The 20138-nt window shown below is 33.9% G+C and overlaps 2 protein-coding genes across 2 annotated transcripts in view; both read right to left on the bottom strand.

The window, feature by feature from the left end:
• Window positions 1-1345: 1345 nt before the first annotated feature.
• On the bottom strand, window positions 1346-4115 carry LOC134701186 (uncharacterized). Its single transcript, XM_063562324.1, has 4 exons — window positions 4107-4115; window positions 3349-3456; window positions 2026-2133; window positions 1346-1648 (listed from the first exon to the last, which is right to left on the bottom strand). Exons 1-4 carry the CDS (start codon window positions 4113-4115, stop codon window positions 1346-1348), a joined length of 528 nt encoding a protein of 175 aa, XP_063418394.1.
• Window positions 4116-14902: 10787 nt separating this feature from the next.
• Window positions 14903-20138, bottom strand: part of LOC134701185 (cationic amino acid transporter 3-like) — a 43828-nt gene continuing 38592 nt past the window's right edge. The window contains exons 7-8 of the mRNA XM_063562323.1: window positions 16491-17652; window positions 14903-15296 (exon numbers count right to left, since the gene is read on the bottom strand). Coding sequence (XP_063418393.1) covers window positions 15184-15296; window positions 16491-17652 — 1275 coding nt within the window. The 3' untranslated portion in view covers window positions 14903-15183. The remainder of the gene's footprint in view (window positions 15297-16490; window positions 17653-20138) is intronic.

The raw sequence follows: 20138 nt of genomic DNA, 5'->3' as shown, positions 1-20138 counted from the left end.
AATAATCTATTAAACACAAACACATAGATATTTTCTCAGATACGTCAACGTATCAGAAACGGATACGATACGTCTTTAAATGTCCCACTTCTATTTAAAACAGGGCCTTGATACTTAAAGCTATCTAAGTTGACAGGTAATTGTTGTTTTAAGTGACAAATTATTGTGTAGTCAGTAAATAGTTAACAGTTGACATGTTCTATTACGTGACCACCACTCATTATACAATTATCCTCTAATTTATAGATGCACAGAAATTAAAGCAACCCAGGTTAATACAAAATAATTTTGACGTTCATAGTTCTAACTATTGTTTCTAATCTGTTCATTATATATATTAACACTTTAATCTATCTCGCGGTAATCACCAAGTTAATTGTTATTGTGACATGTTTAAATGACCACATAAAATATTTTTTGGTGAAATTGTGAGCTGTAAATTTAATATACAATGAAGTAAGCTGCGTCTTCTGCGATTATCCTCGCTTTCCGGTCCAAAATTTTCCAATTTCCACCCCATATTACCTCGATAGTTATCTTCCTGTTACTGAACGTTTCGCATCGAATACTCATTGTAATACTTTGGTTATACGATCGAAGTTTTAAATGCGTTCCCAACGTTTTATAAAATAATGTAGCTAAAATAGTTTAATGTTGTTTTACGATCTTTTACGGTCATCTATTAAAAGCAGTAATCATTTGATTTTCGTGGGAGAAGGAGGGGAGTATGTATTTTACTAGTCCAAATAATTATGACGTCTGGCAAGGCTATTTTATTTTTTTTCTGGGACGCCTTCCTACAACGTCATAACGCCGAAGCCATTTTTTACGTCTGGAGTTTGAGAGCAAATTTTGGGGGGAACTTTGAAATCTAATTTTGACAAGAAATTTTTATTGCCGGTTAGAAATTTTTATGTAGTTACAAAGTCCTACCTTTTTTGTGCTTATTGATGTAAAATATTTCCAGAAATATCCAAAAGAAAGGATAAAACAAGATAGGATTCCATTTGAATTAGGGGAATATTTATTTTGTTTTGCAAAGATTTCCCACAATTACCAACGGCACGTGACTTCTGGTGAATATAAAATTTAAAATTCGGTCAGTTTTAATGGCCCGAATTTCCGGGGGTCCGTCAAATTTTAACGGCTTTTAAATTTTTATTCAATAATTTAGCAATCCACTGTGATAAGCAGCTTCCAATTTCAATTTTCTTTTCTTTTGCAAAATTATATAACGTAATAGCAAGTTCAACTGTAAATTTGTGTACAGGTATTGTAGACAAACCGTCTATATTATTTAGCAATAGTTCTGCATTTATTGAGTTCTTTTCAAGAACATTCATTTTTAGTTATAAGTCAGTAGCAAGATTCTACCACCTATTATTGTTTGTGTTGCTTTTTCATTTACAACTCCAGATGTGACTACAGCTCCAGTGTATACTGATTTGGAGAATGTATAAAACTCCCCAGAGGAAACAGTCTGACAAGCTTTATGAAATTTAAATGTACATCTACCTTTCTTTAATATTGATGGTGAAAATGCTTCTGCAGCAGGTAGCTCTCCTTTTAGTGGTGACAAAACTTGCTGTGTACTTTCAGAGTCATTGGGGCTGAATTCTTCACTGTAGTCATTCTCTGACAGAGAAAACTGTTGAAAAAAAGACATATATAGATAAAGGAAGATGTGGTATGAGTGCCAATGAGACAATTCTCCATCCAAATAACAATTTATAAAAGTAAACAATTATAGGTCACTGTACAACCTTCAACACTGAGCCTTGGCTCACACTGAACAACAAGTTATAAAGGGCCACAAAATTACTAGTGTAAAACCATTCAAACAGGAAAACCAACGGTCTAATCTATAAAAAAAACCATGAGAAACGAGAAACACAACATTTTTATATTTGACATTTTTGTGTACTACATTTAGACAGAAAATTATATTGTGATGCCCTTCCCAGATATATCTTCAAAAATAATTGACTGGTTTAAATCAATGAATTTCAGAAATATAATATTTACATTGAATGCAGCAGCAGGCAATTTTCTTTTTAGAGACAGAACTTTGATTTCATCTGTATGGTCAGTAGGATGGTCAGTAGGATGGTCCTCACTGTCTGATGGAGACAACTGTAAAAAAAAGACATATAGGACATTTTTGTGTACTACATTTAGACAGAGAATAATATATTTTTATACCCTTCCCAGATATATCTACTATAAATTGGGTATAAAGTAAATTGACAGAGAAAAAAAATTGGTTGCTCTATACATGATTTTGTGAAAGGCAGTAAGACGGACAGACGAGGCCAATGCAGCACCCCCCCCCTCTTTGTTGAATGGACCATAAAATAGTTTATGTAATGTACTTACTAACTGTGACTGGTACTGTGTGAGAGAATATGAGTCACTATCAAATTCAATCTGACTGTCATTCTCTAAAATATAGTTATGTGTGGAGTCTTCCTCAGGCTCAGTATTGAATAAATCAAATTGTGTATCATTATCAATATATTTGTCCATCTAACAAATAGCCACCAAACCTGTTGAAACCAATAGAAAGGCAATGACTATTAAATATTTATTGGGGCGGGGAAAGGATTTGATTTGAAATCAATGGGCCGTTTCTTAAGTTTAGACTTTAGTATAGTTCAAAGACATTACAAGTAAGACAACTTATAAACTTTTAATGTAAAATTATTTAATTAAACTACAGTGTAGTGAGTGTACTATGAATAATAATATGAATTATAAATTAATCTAATATATATATATTCCTGTCCTGGACAGGGACTGAGCTTAGCCTTAGGTCTAAGTAACTTAGTAAGGACCATGTTCCCCCTTCATTGGATTATCATTAGATTAGTGTGATTAGAATATAATTATGCACTAGTCTTACTCTTAGAACTTAGAAGTAAGGACCTTGTCCAAATAATTATGACGTCTGGCAAGGCTATTTTATTATTTTTTTGAGTCGCTTTCCTACGACCAGTCGTAGGAGAGCAACACAGATTGGCCAGAAGAAAAAAAGCCTTGCCAGATGTCATAATTATTTGGACTAACCCCTTTCATTAGAATATAATTATGCACTGACAGTGTCATTCAGAATTTAATAAAAATTTGTAAGAAATTGAGTTAGAACAAAGATGAAGTCACTTACTGACTTAGCCAGAAAAAGCCTAAATAAAAAAGTAAATTTGGAACAAAAAATTATTTTTTTTGGTCAAAAATCGGTATTTCACTGATTATATACTGGAAGTAATTTGGGACGACTAAAGCCATTCAAATATATTGTGGTCCTATTTCAATGAAGAAATGCAGTATTTGTTGCAATTACACACTTACAAGTCCTAGATAATGAGTACAAAGTGAAAAACAATACAGTTTTGCCAATGTTTTTGACACGAGTAGATCAACTTCCGGTAGTGAATGTCCGGAGTTATCTTTCCTGACCTAATTTTGGGTGCCACTGAAGAAATAAAAATACGGTACATTTACATGAAAATATTTGAAACTTTAATATGGAAGTTGTTAAATGAATAATAATTCTATTTAGAAAAAGAATTGTTGGTCGCGTATATTTTGAATTAACAGTAGTAAATGCATGCGATAACGTTTACCTAACGAGTGTTTCAACATTTCGCTATGGAATTCCCCAAAGCTTAATATATACACTAAATATATCCATTGGTCGATAAAAATAAACATACATTCGGAGCATACAAGTCAAGGTTTATCAATACAAGACTGTAATAGAAGCGAGGGGTTGCGAGTACGCCATTACTGACATTCCAAAATTAGAACCGGAAGCGCCACCTGGCGGACGTGGTTGTTGCTACATATGGTGGCAGCTGAAGGTGAAACAAACATTTATTTTGTCCTCAGAGTAAATAACTAGAAATGACTTGTTGATGTTACCTGGAATATCTGTATTGTATTTTGTTTCAGAATTAAAACAGGTATAGTTTACGTTTTTTGATTGAGTTAAGCCTGCCAATAGAAATGTTACCGTATGTTTTTCTATGTTGAGATGTTATGCTATTATATCAGAAAAAGGGAGAAGGTTTCATTAAAACGTTTAATTCCGCTGCAAATGTTTGCACCTGTCCCATCATGCCTCTGTGTCATATGGGAACAGTGCATAATCGCATTTGTCATCCATTTATATGATTATTCAGATTGAGTTATTGTGGGTGAAAAACGAGAAAAAAGACGTCCGGATATGTTTCCGTCATTGGGCGAAATTTTAAGTCGGATTCGACTTCCGGTTTGCGTTTTTCTGAATACTTTGAACATACATTCGTCGTACAGTGTATTTTCTGTCTTATATCCGTCATTTGACGAAATTTAAGTCAGATTAGACCTCCGGTTTGCGTTTTTACTTTTTACTTTGAAACAAATACACATACTACGAATAAAGTGTATTTTCTGTCTGATATCATTTTCAAGTTTTTAACTTTCCACGGCGGTCACAGGGTTTATCTAAAAGAGAGGGTCTGAATAATATATCAATAACCGCTGTGGATCAATTATTAAACTGAGAATTGACTGTAAAATTTCAGGATTGACCATTTCAGGATTTATTTTTTCGAATTTCGGGATGTCGAGATATTTGATTTGTATAATAAATTCAGAACCTCGGGATTTCATGTTTTTAAGAGCAGTGGCGGATCCAGATATTTTCATAAGCAGGGGCCCGTTGACAGCCAAGAGGGGCCGCTCCGGTCATGCTTCAGTGATTTCCTATATAAGCAACCAATTATTTTCCAGAAAGGGGGCCTAAATCCGCCTCTGCCCCGCCCCCCTTTACTGAATGTTCATAATATACAGATAAGCGCTTAAATTATTCATGTGTCATTGGAATTAATAGAGAACAAACAAAAAAAAGATTTTTTTTGTGGAAAAAGGAGGAGCCGGGTTAGAAAAACAATTATCCTGTCCCAAATTACCTATGAGTTTTGATACCTTTCCTGAAATTCTCAAGTCACTAAATATTTTACAAAAAAAAAAGATGTGGTATGAATGCCAATGAGACAGCTCTCCACAACAGACCAAAATGACACCGAAATTAACATTTAAAGGTCACCTTACGGCCTTCAACAATAAGCAAAAGCCGATACTGCTGCTGTGGATCAATTATTAAACTGAAAATGGACTGTAAAAAGAAAATACACTTTCGGGACGTCTGGAACGGGTGTTTTTAAGATCGAAATTTCAGGATTGACCATTTCGGGATCCGGGATTTATTTTTTCGAATTTCGGGATGTCGAGATATCTAATTTGTATAATAAACTAAGAACCTCGGGATTTCATGTTTTTAAGCCCGGGATATTGGGATCAGGGCCCCTCCGCAGTGGCGGATCTAGAAATTTTCATACGCAGGGGCCCGTTGACTGCCTAAGAGGGGCCCGCTCCGATCATGCTTCAGTGATTCCCTATATAAGCAACCAATTATTTTCCAGAAAAGGAGGGGGCTAAATCCGCCTCTGCCCCGACCCCCCTTTAATGAATGTTCATAATATACAGATAAGTGCTATAATTATTCGTGTGTCATTAAAATTGATAGAGAACAAACAAACAAAAAGAGTTTTTTGTAGAAAAAGGAGGAGCCGGGCTAGAAAAACAATTATCCTGTCCCAAATATCATACGTAAATTATTTCATATGGAACTCACACCGCAAGAAATACTCACGATTGATGATCTATATAAAAATGCAAGATCCAGTGTCAAATTGAACGGTGAACAATCCAATGCATTTAATATTGAACAAGGTGTCCGACAAGGAGGCACGCTTAGTGTCGACCTTTACAAAGTTTATGTAAACGATCTTTTAAACGAAATATGTAACACCGGTATAATATTGTTTGGGGGACATATGCGAACGATCAATTGTAGTGCGCCAACTTTTGCTGATCATCTTACCATAACTAGTAATTCTCAGTTTGAAGCTCAAATACTAGTCAACATAGCTAGCGATTACAGCAAACGAGAGTCATATATAATACATCCTACTAAAAGCGTTGTACTACCTATACAAACCAACAACGATGCCCATAATGATACGACACTTCTTATGGATGATAGGGAAATGCCTACAGTTGATAAAGCCACACATGTTGGGATACAAAGATCGAACTGTAACCCACAACTAGTAACTGCGGAGGAAAATATCAAGAAGGCAAGAAGAGCTGTATGCAGTTAAAGACAAGTGGCTTGCACGGAGAAAATAGACTAGACCCATCTACATCTATATCCACCTTCAGAACATATGTTATGCCAAACCTACTATATGGACTACATGGTCAAGAAAACGATAACACAAATATTATCTTTACCAATATCAACTGCAGACCCGGCTATATATTAATTATCTGGACTACTACCCATAAATGCTTAAATTGATATAAAAATTATAACTTCACTTGGAAATATTCTATGTTCTGACAAATCTACTGTTGAAACGAAAATAGCAAATCGTCAATTGAAAATTAAATCTTGCTAATGCGGGGTTCACACATTGCCGATTATTGCTCCCGTTTGAGATCAGACAGCAATACGATATGAAAGGTGAAAAAGTCGGATTGGTATCCTCAATTATCTGGAATGTCCTATCATTGTCTGAACGCATTCGTTTTAGTTCGTAACAGATTCCTACGGATCGGTAAGGGTCCGAATAGTTCGGCAAAGCATCCCGACAGTTAGGTGCGTCCCGTAACATTCGGGGCAACTCAGCCGATTTTGTCTAATCGGATTACAATCGTGGCTATGTCGTGACAGATTCTGCTGTATCGGATCGAATTCCGAACAATGTCTTGTGTATTCTGGACGGTGTCCTGTGGAACGGGAATGATCCGGAGTAATTTTTCATAGCTGTTTTTCTGCCGATTGAGTCCAGATTGCATCCATATCTTGTTGATTTCGAACCGTTTTTGCCGAAACCGTTCCGAAACAGTCCCGTTATTAATACGAAATTCGTCAACGATACCCACGTCAGAGTCCCGACAACTACAGAATACAATACGACTGAGACCAGACAACGCCGTTTGCAATGCGATAGAGCGGACCGTGATAGGATTACGTTCCGACAGTATCTGATCATCCCGAATATGCCGACAGTTTTCGAACAAATAACTTCCATCACTGTCTGATCTCAGTCGGATTACATTCGGTAGAGTCGGGACGCAGTCGTGACAGACTCGGTCGAATTTTACCTGGCGAAAAATACAAATCGGATTAGAAGCGGATTCAGAACGGGATTATCGGGACTTATTCGCTTAGAAACGGTTGAATATCGGTGCTTCCTGAACACTATCTGATTGCTGTCGTGATCAAATTATTTTTTTTTACAAATTTTAATTTTAGCTTGAATTTCCATCCACGATTCACAGGATCTTGATCAGACTTTTAATAAATTTTAATCGGGAATGGTCCTGTCAAGAACGGTAGTAAAAATCGTGAATGTGTGACCCCAGTTGGTTCATAGATGCAAAGAAAATCTGTTTTAAATATCAAATAACAGATCATGGAGAATGTTTAGATACTATAACAACAAAAGAGACATGGAAAAGAAGAATGGTAAAAAAAAATTAAAACATACTAGCCTAGAAAGATCTTGGATGAGAAAGAACATTTCAACAGCCTACAATATTTATCTCCAATAAACAACCTTGGTCATTGTCATCCGTTGGTCAGTTTATCTACTTCTGACCCGAAAATAATACAAAATTTGCCACCGCGAGTGAAAATTGCAACAGGGGTATACATCTTACAATCCTTAAGAGCCAAATATGACTCTAATACAGTGGACCCAACATGTCAACTATGTAAAAATGGAGAAGAAACATTATCCCATTTCCTGCTTACTTGTGTAACTCAAGATGCTGTAAGAAAACCAATATTGGAAAAAAGAGTGAAAACTGCTGGTAGAATTTTCTCTGAGAGCAACAGGGTCAATAATACTGAACTATTTAGATTGATTTGCGATCCTTACAACTATTGCAAAAACAACAAAGATACAAATTTTGATAATATATCAAATATTCTTGAACCTCAATGTAGGAAAATGTTACATCTACTGCATACAACAAGATAAAGACTACTCGGTCTGAATACTAAACATCTTAAAAAGAGGAGGGAAGTTAAAAACTTTTAGTTAATTATATATATTTATATATATTTTAAGTGTTATGTAGGTGACTCAGCATAAGACATTGCAAATTATCACTTCTAATTTAGATAATTTTAGATTTTATACTAGCCAATTGTGTATAGTATAAATTGACAATTAGTGTATATAATATTCTGGTGGATGTAACTATTAGTTGTGTAATAATTAAATGTATATTCGTGGTGATGGATGTCACTCCAGCTATAATTGGAGGTGTGCCTTGACTGGCAGATTTTTTTTTCTAAAGATTACTGATGGGATCTTATAAAGTACAGAGTCACGTTATAAGAATCAAAAGAAACACCAAAAGTTGCATATACAAAACACACCACCAAAAATGAAAGACTATACAAACACATTGACGGGATGTATAAGTACCGAGCCACGTCAAATATTACATTAAACAGTCCAACAGAAAAAGTTATATTTTTAATAGAACAAATACAAATGATAGAACACTAAAACACATTGTTAAGTGATAATTAAAACAACATCAGTACGCAGAATTTATACGTCAAGACCATCATGTATTGTGTGTGAAGTTGATACGGAATATTTATCAACAAGGTCTTGGTACCTTCCGATGAACTTTTTTGGAAAAAGGACGATACATTCTTCATGTTATCTGACAAAACCCTGGTTTATCAAATTTCTACTGAGACACTGATGACGTTTTACAAAGTCTGAGTAAGAGCTGCAAGCTCTTGAATATCGAAAAAGTTGGCAAATAAATATCCCATATGCAGGTGAAGTGGGTATATTGCTACTTAGGTGGGGGAAATTTATTATTTCAAAATTAAAATCGTCTCGTTTGTCATAGATTCTGGTACTGAGATGACTGTAAGTGAAATTCGAGAGATATAAGGGTGATTTTGTTATTCTTTAATTTACAAACCTTTTCAATATTGTCTTTCATTGATATATATTTAACTCGCTTGGTATGAATTACTTTTCCTTATGAAAGTGAAATCAGACGTCAGAGCTACATGAAATAATTGCCACTGCACGTTAAATCAATATGTATTACCCTACTGACAACTCAGATTACATTGCGGGTTTTTCCCATAGACAATTATGCATAGAATTATCTCTCTTTGGCTGCACAATCGGAAAAGTCATTCTCTTTAATGTAACGAAGGGTGTTAACCAGAATATTTTATGTAAAATGATTAACTATACAATTTTAACTATTAATGAATTGAGACTAGTTTTTTTTCTACTTTTAAGTCCCTTGCGTTTAATAATGATCATACGCAATGCCAAACTATATTATACCAGGTATCTACTGTTGAACGCCACAGGTGCGTTTTGTCCTGATCTTGCAGGAAAAATTTCTACTGGACTGAACGTTAAGCAACCATCCATTTATCAATCTACCCCTCTTATGGAGAAATGTTTCACGGGCAATTATACCACATCTTTTTTGAAAGAATCCCGTAGTATATGTTGCATTACCTTCTTGCTGATATCCGTTGTTCCTTTTTCTATTGACCGTCTACATTCCCTTCCCCAGGGGTGACTTGGGAATACAAAATATGGTCTTCTTCCTACCGGCAGTAAAACGCTCGCTAAAGTGGGGAGTCCGTTTTGCTGTGCAGATTGTATTTGGTCCGAATGAAGACGTTAAATCCGATGCCTCGTGTAAAGATAGTACCATGATTTTTACACGTTAAGAAACATTGCAACAACTCTTTGAGGGGTCCTAAGGTGGCCTGTTCAAAGGCAAAAGTTCTGTCCCTATCCAATATACCTACATTTTTCAAGTGGTAGTCCAAATTTCCCCGACTATTATCAAGAATGACCTCTATTATTACAAAACCTACCTGTTGTGTTTTTTGTTGACTTGTTCTCGTCCTGAATGTATGAAAAATTTGCCACTAGACGTTTAGCACCCGTCAATCAATCAATTTTCATTTTCTGTCTATCATCTTTCGCCGGCTTTACCGAATGTGTTATAGGATCGGGGTACACCTCAGCAGGACATGAGGTGATCATGCCTGGTTTATTTATGCCCAACCTACGATAGTAAAAGGGCATTATGTTTGCTGGTATGTGCGTCCGATTATCCGTTCGTTCGTCCATCTGTCCCGTTTCACATTAAAGTTTTTGGTCGAGATAGTTTTTGATGAAGTTGAAGTCCAATCAACCTGAAACTAAGTATACATGTTCCATATGATACGATCTTTCTAATTATATAGCCATATTTGAGTTTTGACACCTGTTTCATGGTCCACTGGCCACAGAAAGTGGGAGTGGGACATCCGTGTACTCATTCTTGTTTTGTATGTTGCATCTGTTTCCTTGCGAAGTGGTAGTAATCTCGTGTAGATTCTAAAAGTCTAAAGAAGTTCTAGATAATTCATTATCTGATTTTTCTCTGAAATTTATTTTATCAAAACCTTTTTTTATCTTTCAACACTCTAAACCACCATTCCCCAGGAAAATTGAAAAATCGCCCGAAAGAAAAATTCACAATTCTTTACAATACAAATATTCACGGGATATTTTGTAATAAAGACCTACAAGGTAAAACATGCAACACAGAGGAACAAGTGACCAGTATCGGGGAGTTTCTTAATAACAACATATTAAAAGTGCGAGGTTTGGCATGCCACTAAACCAGGTTCAACCCACAATTTTTATTCTCCTTTAAAAATGTCCTGTACCAAGTCAGGAAGATGGCCGTTGTTATATTATTGTTCATTTCTGTGTGTGTTGCATTTTAATGTTGTGTCGTTTGTTTCCTCATAATTTTGAGATATTAAGATAAGACGTGGCATGGTACTTGTTTATCCCAAATTCATGTATTTGGATTAGATGTTATATTTGTTATTCTCGTGGGATTTTGTCTGATGTTTAATCCGTTTCTGTGTGTGTTGCGGTTCGGTGTTGTGTCGTTGTTCTTCTCTTATATTTAATGCGTTTCCCTCGGTTTTAGTTTGTTATCCCGATTTTGTTTTTTTGTCCATGGATTAAAGAGTTTTGAACAGTGGTATACTACTGTTGCCTTTATTTATTGAATTTAGTAGATTTTTTCAACAAAGTGTGCGACTCTCCTTGTCAAACTCTTCCTATTTTCAGTTACGTCTGACCCTTGTTGAGAAGTAAAAGATCAAACAAGCAAAATCCTTTAATTTTTCATTCAGACATATATTGATGATATTCTTTCCATGAATTAAAATCTATACCTTTTCTGAACGAGTTCCATTAATATTTCCTCCAAAAGTAGAAATTTAAAAAAATATATCAAAAACGGATTCATCTTAATTTTAGATTCATACATTGGATTTGACACAAACGCAATCTCAGTACCAGAATTCATGACAAACTGGACGATTGTACATTAATCATCTCCCCCAATAAAAAAGTTCATAAAAAAAAAGCTCAATAGACAAAGACCTTGTTGATACATATTCAGTGTTAGCGTCAAAAATAATATAAACATATACATTCTAGGTACTGACTTCGTCTTTCATCTTATCAATAGATCTATGAATTGTCAACCTTTTCTGTGTAGTCCATTTTTTGGGGTATTATACTTTCGACGTGGCTCGCCAATGTGTTGTCCTATCATTTTTTTATTTACTTTCATGTTTCATTATCTGCTTTTCCTATAAGTTATTATTAGCTCACCTGGCCTAAAAGCTTTTCTCATCACTTGGCGGTCGTCGTTTTACAATTTTTCAAACATATTCTCCTCTGAAACTACTGAATGGATTTAAATTAAACTTAGCATGATTGTTCCTTAGATTATCCTGCACAAAGTGTGTGCTTCGATTTTTGATCCGTGAAAAAAACATGGCCACCGTTACTTAAAATAGAACATAGGGGTCAAATGCAGTTTTTGGCTTATATCTCAAAAACGAAAGCATTTAGAGCAAATCTGACCTGGGTAAAAAAATCTATGAGGTCAATATCTATCAGCCCTGAAATTTTCAGATGAATCAAACAACCCATTGTTGGGTTGCTGCCACTTAATTTGTAATTTTAAGGATTTTTTTCAGTTTTTGGTCATTATCTTGAATATTATGATAGATAAAGATAAACTGTAAACAGCAAAAATGATCAGCAAAGAAAGATCTACAAATGAGTTGTGATGACCAAAATTGTCAATTGACCCCTTAAGGGGTTATTGTCCTTTAATGACAATTTTTCACAATTTGTTCATCATATTTGCCAACTTTAAAAAATCTTCTCTGAAACTACTGAATAGATTTAAATGAAACTTAGCATGATTGTTCCTTAGATTATCCTGCACAATGTGTGTGCTTCGATTTTTGATCCGTTAAAAAAACATGGCCGCCGTTACTTAAAATAGAACATAGGGGTCAAATGCAGTTTTTGGCTTATATCTCAAAAACGAAAGCATTTAGAGCAAATCTGACATGGGGAAAAAATTTTCATGAGGTCAATATCTATCAGCCCTGAAATTTTCAGATGAATCAAACAACCCATTGTTGGGTTGCTGCCACTTAATTGGTAATTTCAAGGATTTTTTTCAGTTTTTGGTCATTATCTTGAATATTATGATAAATAAAGATAAACTGTAAACAGCAAAAATGATCAGCAAAGTAAGATCTACAAATAAGTTGATATGACCAAAATTGTCAATTGACCCCTTAAGGGGTTATGGTCCTTTAATGACAATTTTTCACAATTTATTCATCATAGTTGCTAACTTTAAAAAATCTTCTCTGAACGACTGAATGGATTTGGATGAAACTTAGCATTATTGTTCCTAAGTGTGTGCTTCGATTTTTGATCCGTCAAAAAACATGGCCGCCGTTACTTAAAATAGAACATAGGGGTCAAATGCAGTTTTTGGCTTATATCTCAAAAACGAAAGCATTTAGAGCAAATCTGACATGGGGTAAAAATGTTAATAAGTGAAATATCTATCAGTCCTGAAATTTTCAGATGACTCAAACCTCTTAATTGGTAATTTTTAAGGAAATTTTGCAGTTTTTGGTCATTATCGTTGAATATTATTATAGATAAAGATAAACTGTAAACAGCAAAAATGATCAGCAAAGTAAGATCTACAAATAAGTTAATATGCCCAAAATTGTCAATTGACCCATTAAGGGGTTATTGTCCTTTAATGACAATTTTTTACAATTTGTTCATCATATTTGCTAACTTTAAAAAATCTTCTTCTCTAAAACTACTGAACCAAATTCAACCAAACTTCAACTGAATGATCAGTAGGGTGTATAAAATAAAGTTCGTGCTTTATTTTTCATTTCGTCAAAAAACATGGCCGTCATGGCTAAAAATAGAACACAGGGTAAAATGCAGTTTTTGGCTTATATCTCAAAATCTCCAGCATTTAGAGCAAATAAGACAAGAAGTTAAAGTATTTATTAGGTCAAGGTCTACCTGTCTGGAAATTTTCAGTCGAATTGGGTAACTGGTTTTTCAGGTATAATGCCCCTGAATTGATGATTTAAAAGAAAGTTTGTAGTTTTTGGTTATTATCTTGAATATTATTATAGACACAGATAACCTGTTAATAGCAAAAATGTTAAGCAAAGTAAGATCTACAATTAAGTCAATTTGACCAAAATTGTCAATTGACCCATTAAGGAGTTATTGCCCTTTAAAGAGTTTTTGGCTTATATCTCAAAATCTCCAGCATTTAGAGCAAATAAGACAAGAAGTTAAAGTATTTATTAGGTCAAGGTCTACCTGTCTGGAAATTTTCAGCCGAATTGGGTAACTGGTTTTTCAGGTATAATGCCCCTGAATTGATGATTTAAAAGAAAGTTTGTAGTTTTTGGTTATTATCTTGAATATTATTATAGATACAGATAACCTGTTAATAGCAAAAATTTTAAGCAAAGTAAGATCTACAATATAGTCAATTTGACCAAAATTGTCAATTGACCTTTTAAGGAGTTATTGCCCTTTAAAGACTTTTCATAATTTGTTCATCATGTTGACTTACTTTTAAAAATCTTCTCCTTTGAAACTGCTGTATCAATTTTAGCCAAACCTAGGCTAAATGAGTTTCAGAGAATCTAGTATAAATTTTATATTTCATTTCCTTGTATGTCAAGAAACGTAGCTCCTTAATGTCCCATGGCTAAAATAGAACATAGGAGAACATTTTTTTTGCTTTTGAAGAAAATAGGACGCTTCAATAAACATTTAAATAAATTGAAAAGCCAAAATAATCATTGATGAGAGATTTAACCAAAAAAAATAATGTGAGCGATTCAGGCTCTTGAGAGCCTCTTGTGTTTTCCTTCTTGACCCATTTGTTTGAACCGATGGTGTATTTCACTATATTGACGGCTGTACCCCACGTATAAACATTTGTTTGCTTGTCTTTGTTTTGTTTACACATTGTGATTCAGGGAATTTTGTACATATGTACAGCAAGTGAGAGATTATGTTAGCTATATCAGGTTTGTATCCACCGTGGTCTTGCTATGTTTCATAAAATAAATGGCTAACGTAGATACAAGTATCTTGTCTTAGAGAAGGGATACATTGCACGGCGTAAACAATCATTCAAACAAAACAATCTCTGAAACTGATATTTTCAATGTATATATGTCATACGATCTACGCTACTAACTGAAACTGATATTTTCAATGTATATATGTCATACGATCTACGCTACTAACTCCCGCACCCAGTCTACCTCGAGACCGCCTCATTTGAATAAAATAGGGATCATTAGCAATGTAAAAGCAATATGACGACATAACAATTAGAACACAGATCAAGTTATTCATGATTTTTTATTGTTTATTCAAATATTCAAACAAACATGCTCCCAATTAATGTTGTTTATTTGAATTCATTTGCTCAATCTAATTCATACTGTAATTGTAATAAAATAAACATGAGTTCAATTTATGATAATCATAATTCATATAGTCTTTCGGCTAAGGTATCATAGCTTGTTTTGGATATTTCAGAATAAATTTAAACGGTGTTCTTCTTATACTGTGATCCTTTGTTCTCTCTCAGCTTATAAACGTAGAACCCAACAACTTCTTTTCACTTAATTGGTGTCCTTTCTTGGTCAGTTATTTCATAAAGTACGACTTCTTGATCGTCGATTTCAATTTCTGTGCTGTGTCGTATTCCATATATAAAATAAACAATTAATCCTGAAAATAAAAAGTCATGTTTTAAACAAAAATTATCTATACCCCCCCCCTTTTCCTCCCCCTAGTCAAGAGCCTGTAATTCAGCTGAATCGCGTTATGCATTTTGGTCCAACTTTTTTCATTTATTGTTTGTTCATAAATCAGCCGTTAGTTTTTATTGTTTGAATTGCTTTTATAGCTTGTTATGCGGTATAGGTTTTGCTCATTGGTGAAGGTCGTACAGTGAGCAGTATTGGCGAATTAATACGATATTGGTCTCTGGTGGGGAGCTGGATGGGTTTAATAACTTGTGCTCTCCATTGATATTCAAATGAAAAATTGTTTCGAATCAATCAATTTTGAGAGACGATCAATGTATAGCTTCACATAATACTATAAAAACAAATGCCGAATTCTGTATTTTTCATTCTTCAGACTGTTTAAAAAATGCAGTGAATTTTGGATATTACGCAATAAACATGTGTGACAAAACAATAATCATGAGTGAATATTCAGTATTTGTACAAAAATTTAAAGAAGTTAGAACGAAACTTATACATGTGATATTGCTCGAACTAAATGTACTTCTGGCCTTTGTTAGAAAGTAATTTTCATTAGTTAAAACGCAATTTTAATTGGCTGGGCCACGATGCTCATTATTTAAAACGCAATTAGGCGTAGGCAATGATCATTAACTTATTAACACAATATGAAAATGAGAAGATGTGGTATTATTGCCAATGCGACAACTTCCCATTAACGACCAAATGACGTAAAACAACATGTTCATTTGCTAGAACTGTTGTTCTTTTTTTTTTTTAACATAGAACTGTTGTTCTTAAGATAAAATGTCCACCAGTTAGACTGCAATGATTATTATCTTAGCTAAATGTTATGTATTTTAGCTGAAACGTTAAATAAAATATTAATCAATTAAAACAATTCATTAATTAGCTGGTTTCGTACGTTAATATGCAATGCTCACTAGATTGGACGCATTGTTCACTGGAAGGAACGCAAAATAAGAAGTGAAATCACGATAATGAATAGTTAGAACACAATATGAATTAGTTGTATAACTATGTTCACTAAATAAAACAGTTTATTCATTAAAGAATAATGAACACTCTTTCGTTTCGAACGTATTGTTATCCTGATGAATACTGAAGTTTATGAAAATTATATCATTGTATCTGTATTGAGAGTTAAACTTACCAAGAAAAAGCCAAATACTGAATCGTAACCAAGCTTTATATGATAGTGATGACATCATTAACATATTTATAAAAATCACTAGCAACGGCACAAACGGCACATATGGAGTTTTAAACAGTAAACTGGTTGGATTTTGCGGCTGCTTAACAATGACAATAGTTGTTACAATTAATGTTATCACAGAAATTAAAAAGCAAGCAGTCGCCCACCACGAACCAGTAAACAATGAGTTACTAGCAAATATTACTATGAAGGAAAAAACAGTTGTTGCTATAATGAAGACAATAAGTGCTATTGATGACGTCATTGACGTTGCATTTGATGGTTCTATGGCAACTCCTGGAGGAATTTGAAACAGACTACTCTGACTTCCACTTGGTGTGTCGTTAATTACACTATCCATTTTGTGATACGTGCTATCACGTGGTTTGTCGGGCATAATCAACTGATTTTTTGGATCGTTTGACAATCGGTTGTAAAATCCAATTTCGGATTTCTCAATGAAAGTTTTACTCAAGCCGTTATTGTTTTTTGAATTAAATAAAAGTGGATATACAAGTTCTGTGCTCTGAAAATATTTATCTTCATTTAAGTCGTCATATTCCTGGAAAAGCCCAACGTGTATTGGTTGATAACGTACATGTAAAACACATACTGCTACACACGTGTATGAAATCAATGATCCCAATGCTAACATTTGAATTAACATATTCAATGTAACAAACATTGACAATACACAGGCTATCAACAGAGGAAATATAGTTAGTTTAAACACGCCTCCAGTGTCGGGATCGAGTAAGCAGCACGGATATAATAAACGGTCCATTTTCATAGAAAAAAGCAACCTTGGTATTCCATGTATACTGCTAATCAGGGCAGCGGTTAATCCTAATAATCCACCAATCGCAAACACATAAAACGATCCATTTACTCCTTTATCTTGATAAGCAGTAGGTATAGCAATACTGTCTTGTAAATTATACCAGGGATATGACAATGTGACAGCCAACGTCACACATAATATTATAACGAACGTCAGAATGTTGGAAGTTATGATTGCACGTGGAACAGTTTTAATTGGTTCTCTTGTCTCTTCGCTCGATGAACACATGGAGTCTATTCCAGTAAAAATACAGAAAAGTGTTCCAGCACCGGCTATTATCTGACAATAGAAAAATAATTTTAAAATATATTGTCATAATTAGTTAAAATCAGATTTACATTTTATAATAATCTCAACTAAAGACAATGATTAAAAAGAAACGAAAAGGACATACTTCAATTTTGTGTATGTGTATCTGGCACGTGTTCGGTTAATGATGTTTAGTACGTAGGAATGGTGGACATCTGTATTGATCATTCGAAAGCAATATTAATTTTCATGAATTTAGAAAAATTTTTAAATATGACTTATAATATTTTTTTTGTCGTCATAAAAATATGACCGATGCTACTAGATGAACAGAAAACAATGAATTCACAATAAGTGTTTTACGATCTAGTCGCGTTTACTTCTATCTTTTTGTGATGCTTTAAATTTTGTATACATATATTCTTCAAAGTCTTTGTTTCTATATAACATGTTTTGTTTCGATAGTAACACAATCTGTTCAATTTCTGATACACTTAAATCTGAAGGATCAAGATGCATACTCGTAGTTCGATGTATCCTGTTCATCATAGTGTACGGTGTTCAGCAAAGTTCGATGTTTCCAGTTCATCATGGTATGTCCGGTGATCAGTATTACGTTTTGAGTAAAATCTGTTTTGTCTTTAGAGTTTAGTTTTCTATCATAAGAAGTTTAATTCTTTTCTGCTTTTTACTAGTTATGGTTTGTATTGTACCCTTTGTATTAAACACAATCTTTAAATAAGTAATACATTTCAAAGCATTAAGAATGGATTGTATTAGTGCAATATGCAACGTACAATTTTGTAAAATCAAGTGATTTTTCGTCAATTATTACGTATGCCATCTTTCTTTGGAGCTTTGTTATAAATTGAACCTATTTATGTATCGATCGACGTCTCTAAATCTGTTATTACACTGACATTATGTTTAAGTGAAAAATGCGTTCATTAATTATCTCTGGCAAATATAAAAATAATGAAAGCAGGGCAATGGACAGCTATTTCTTATCTTGAGAACAGCACCTATAAATCTTTACCATATTATGACATGATCTGCTCTTACTAGAATCGTTTAGCTGATTCCAACATTATCTCCTCGTAAATGTCAGGCCGTAATTTAATTAATGGATTTATTTAGTGAATCTTTTACTTTGACTGAAATGGACAAAAAACGGAAGAGTTTATATCCAGTTGATATCTCAATTGATGCCTTTTACAACTACATAAGATCACGAAATAGAGTACCTAGTATATAATAAAAAAATGATTTAAAAGATATACCATATGACATAAAATCATTCAAAGATCAAAGATAAGCACATTTTTAAATAATGCTATAGTCAACGTCAGTTTCTGATAAATGCATTTTAATTGTTGGCGTAGGGCAAACTTGATAATTTGCCTTGCGTCCCGTTTTCATTTGCTCTGAACTTGCAAAAAATGTATTGTGTCCTGTTAACTACTGTCTCACTTCCTATTTTCCTTTGTTTACGTCATATTTACCTCTCTTTATTTTTGTTATACATGTAAACCTGTTTATCTTTGTCTTTAACACGATTTTTGTATTCCCCGAGGGTATCACCAGCCCTGTAGTCAGGACTTCTGTGTTGTGACGTGGCGGGGTTGAACATGCTAGCGGAATCCCAACCCTCCCCCTGACCTTGGACAGTGGTGTAACAATACAGCATAATACAAAATCTATAAAAATCACTTGACAAAGACGTTACTCATCAGATGGATACAAATACTACCAATGCAAGTTGACGTGGTTAGGATTAGGACTAGATTACTTTAGCCGTATAAAGCAAAACTTTAAGGAATTTCTGGTTTTTAATGCTCTTCAACTTCGTACATTATCTGGCATTTAAATCTTTTCTTTTATTAGATCGTCACCAATGATTTTTTACATCCTGTCTACCTTTGTTTTTAATCCTGTTTATCTTTGTTTTTGTTTTTAATCTTAATTGCATTTATATTGGGTCCTATTTACCGTTGATTACCTATGTAACTACTTAATGCATTTACCTTTGTCTTTTTTTCTATTTACCTCTGTCTTGTTTTCTTTTTGAATTGCTTTTATTTCAATTTTACCTTTTTCATATTTTCTTTTTACCATTGACTAACTTTCTCTATCTAAAGTGTACGTTACGACGATTACCTTTTTCTGCGTTCGGTTGACCTTCTTACTAACCTTTGTTAAACTTTCCGTTTAATCTTTTATTGATTCGTGTTACTTTAGTCTACCATCCTGATTTCACTTGTTTTGTGTCCTGTTTTACCCTGTACGTTAGCGTTAAGTTCTGTTTACGTTAAATATACGTCCTGTTTTATACCTTAGTTTTCTTAGTTTAACGTCCTGATTACCATTAATTTGTTCAACCATGCCTCTTTCATGTCAACTTTTGTTCTGCGAGCTAATTACAAATTTCAAGTTGAAGTTTGTTAAACGCCATGTTATATTTTATATCCAGCAAAATCAAACTGAATCAAAAACACTTATTTGAAAAGAAATAAAAA

This window comes from Mytilus trossulus, unplaced genomic scaffold (assembly GCF_036588685.1).
Source record: "Mytilus trossulus isolate FHL-02 unplaced genomic scaffold, PNRI_Mtr1.1.1.hap1 h1tg000233l__unscaffolded, whole genome shotgun sequence".
NCBI lineage: Eukaryota > Metazoa > Mollusca > Bivalvia > Mytilida > Mytilidae > Mytilus > Mytilus trossulus.
Note: the sequence above shows the minus strand (reverse complement) of the source record. Positions and strands in the feature narration are given on the sequence as shown.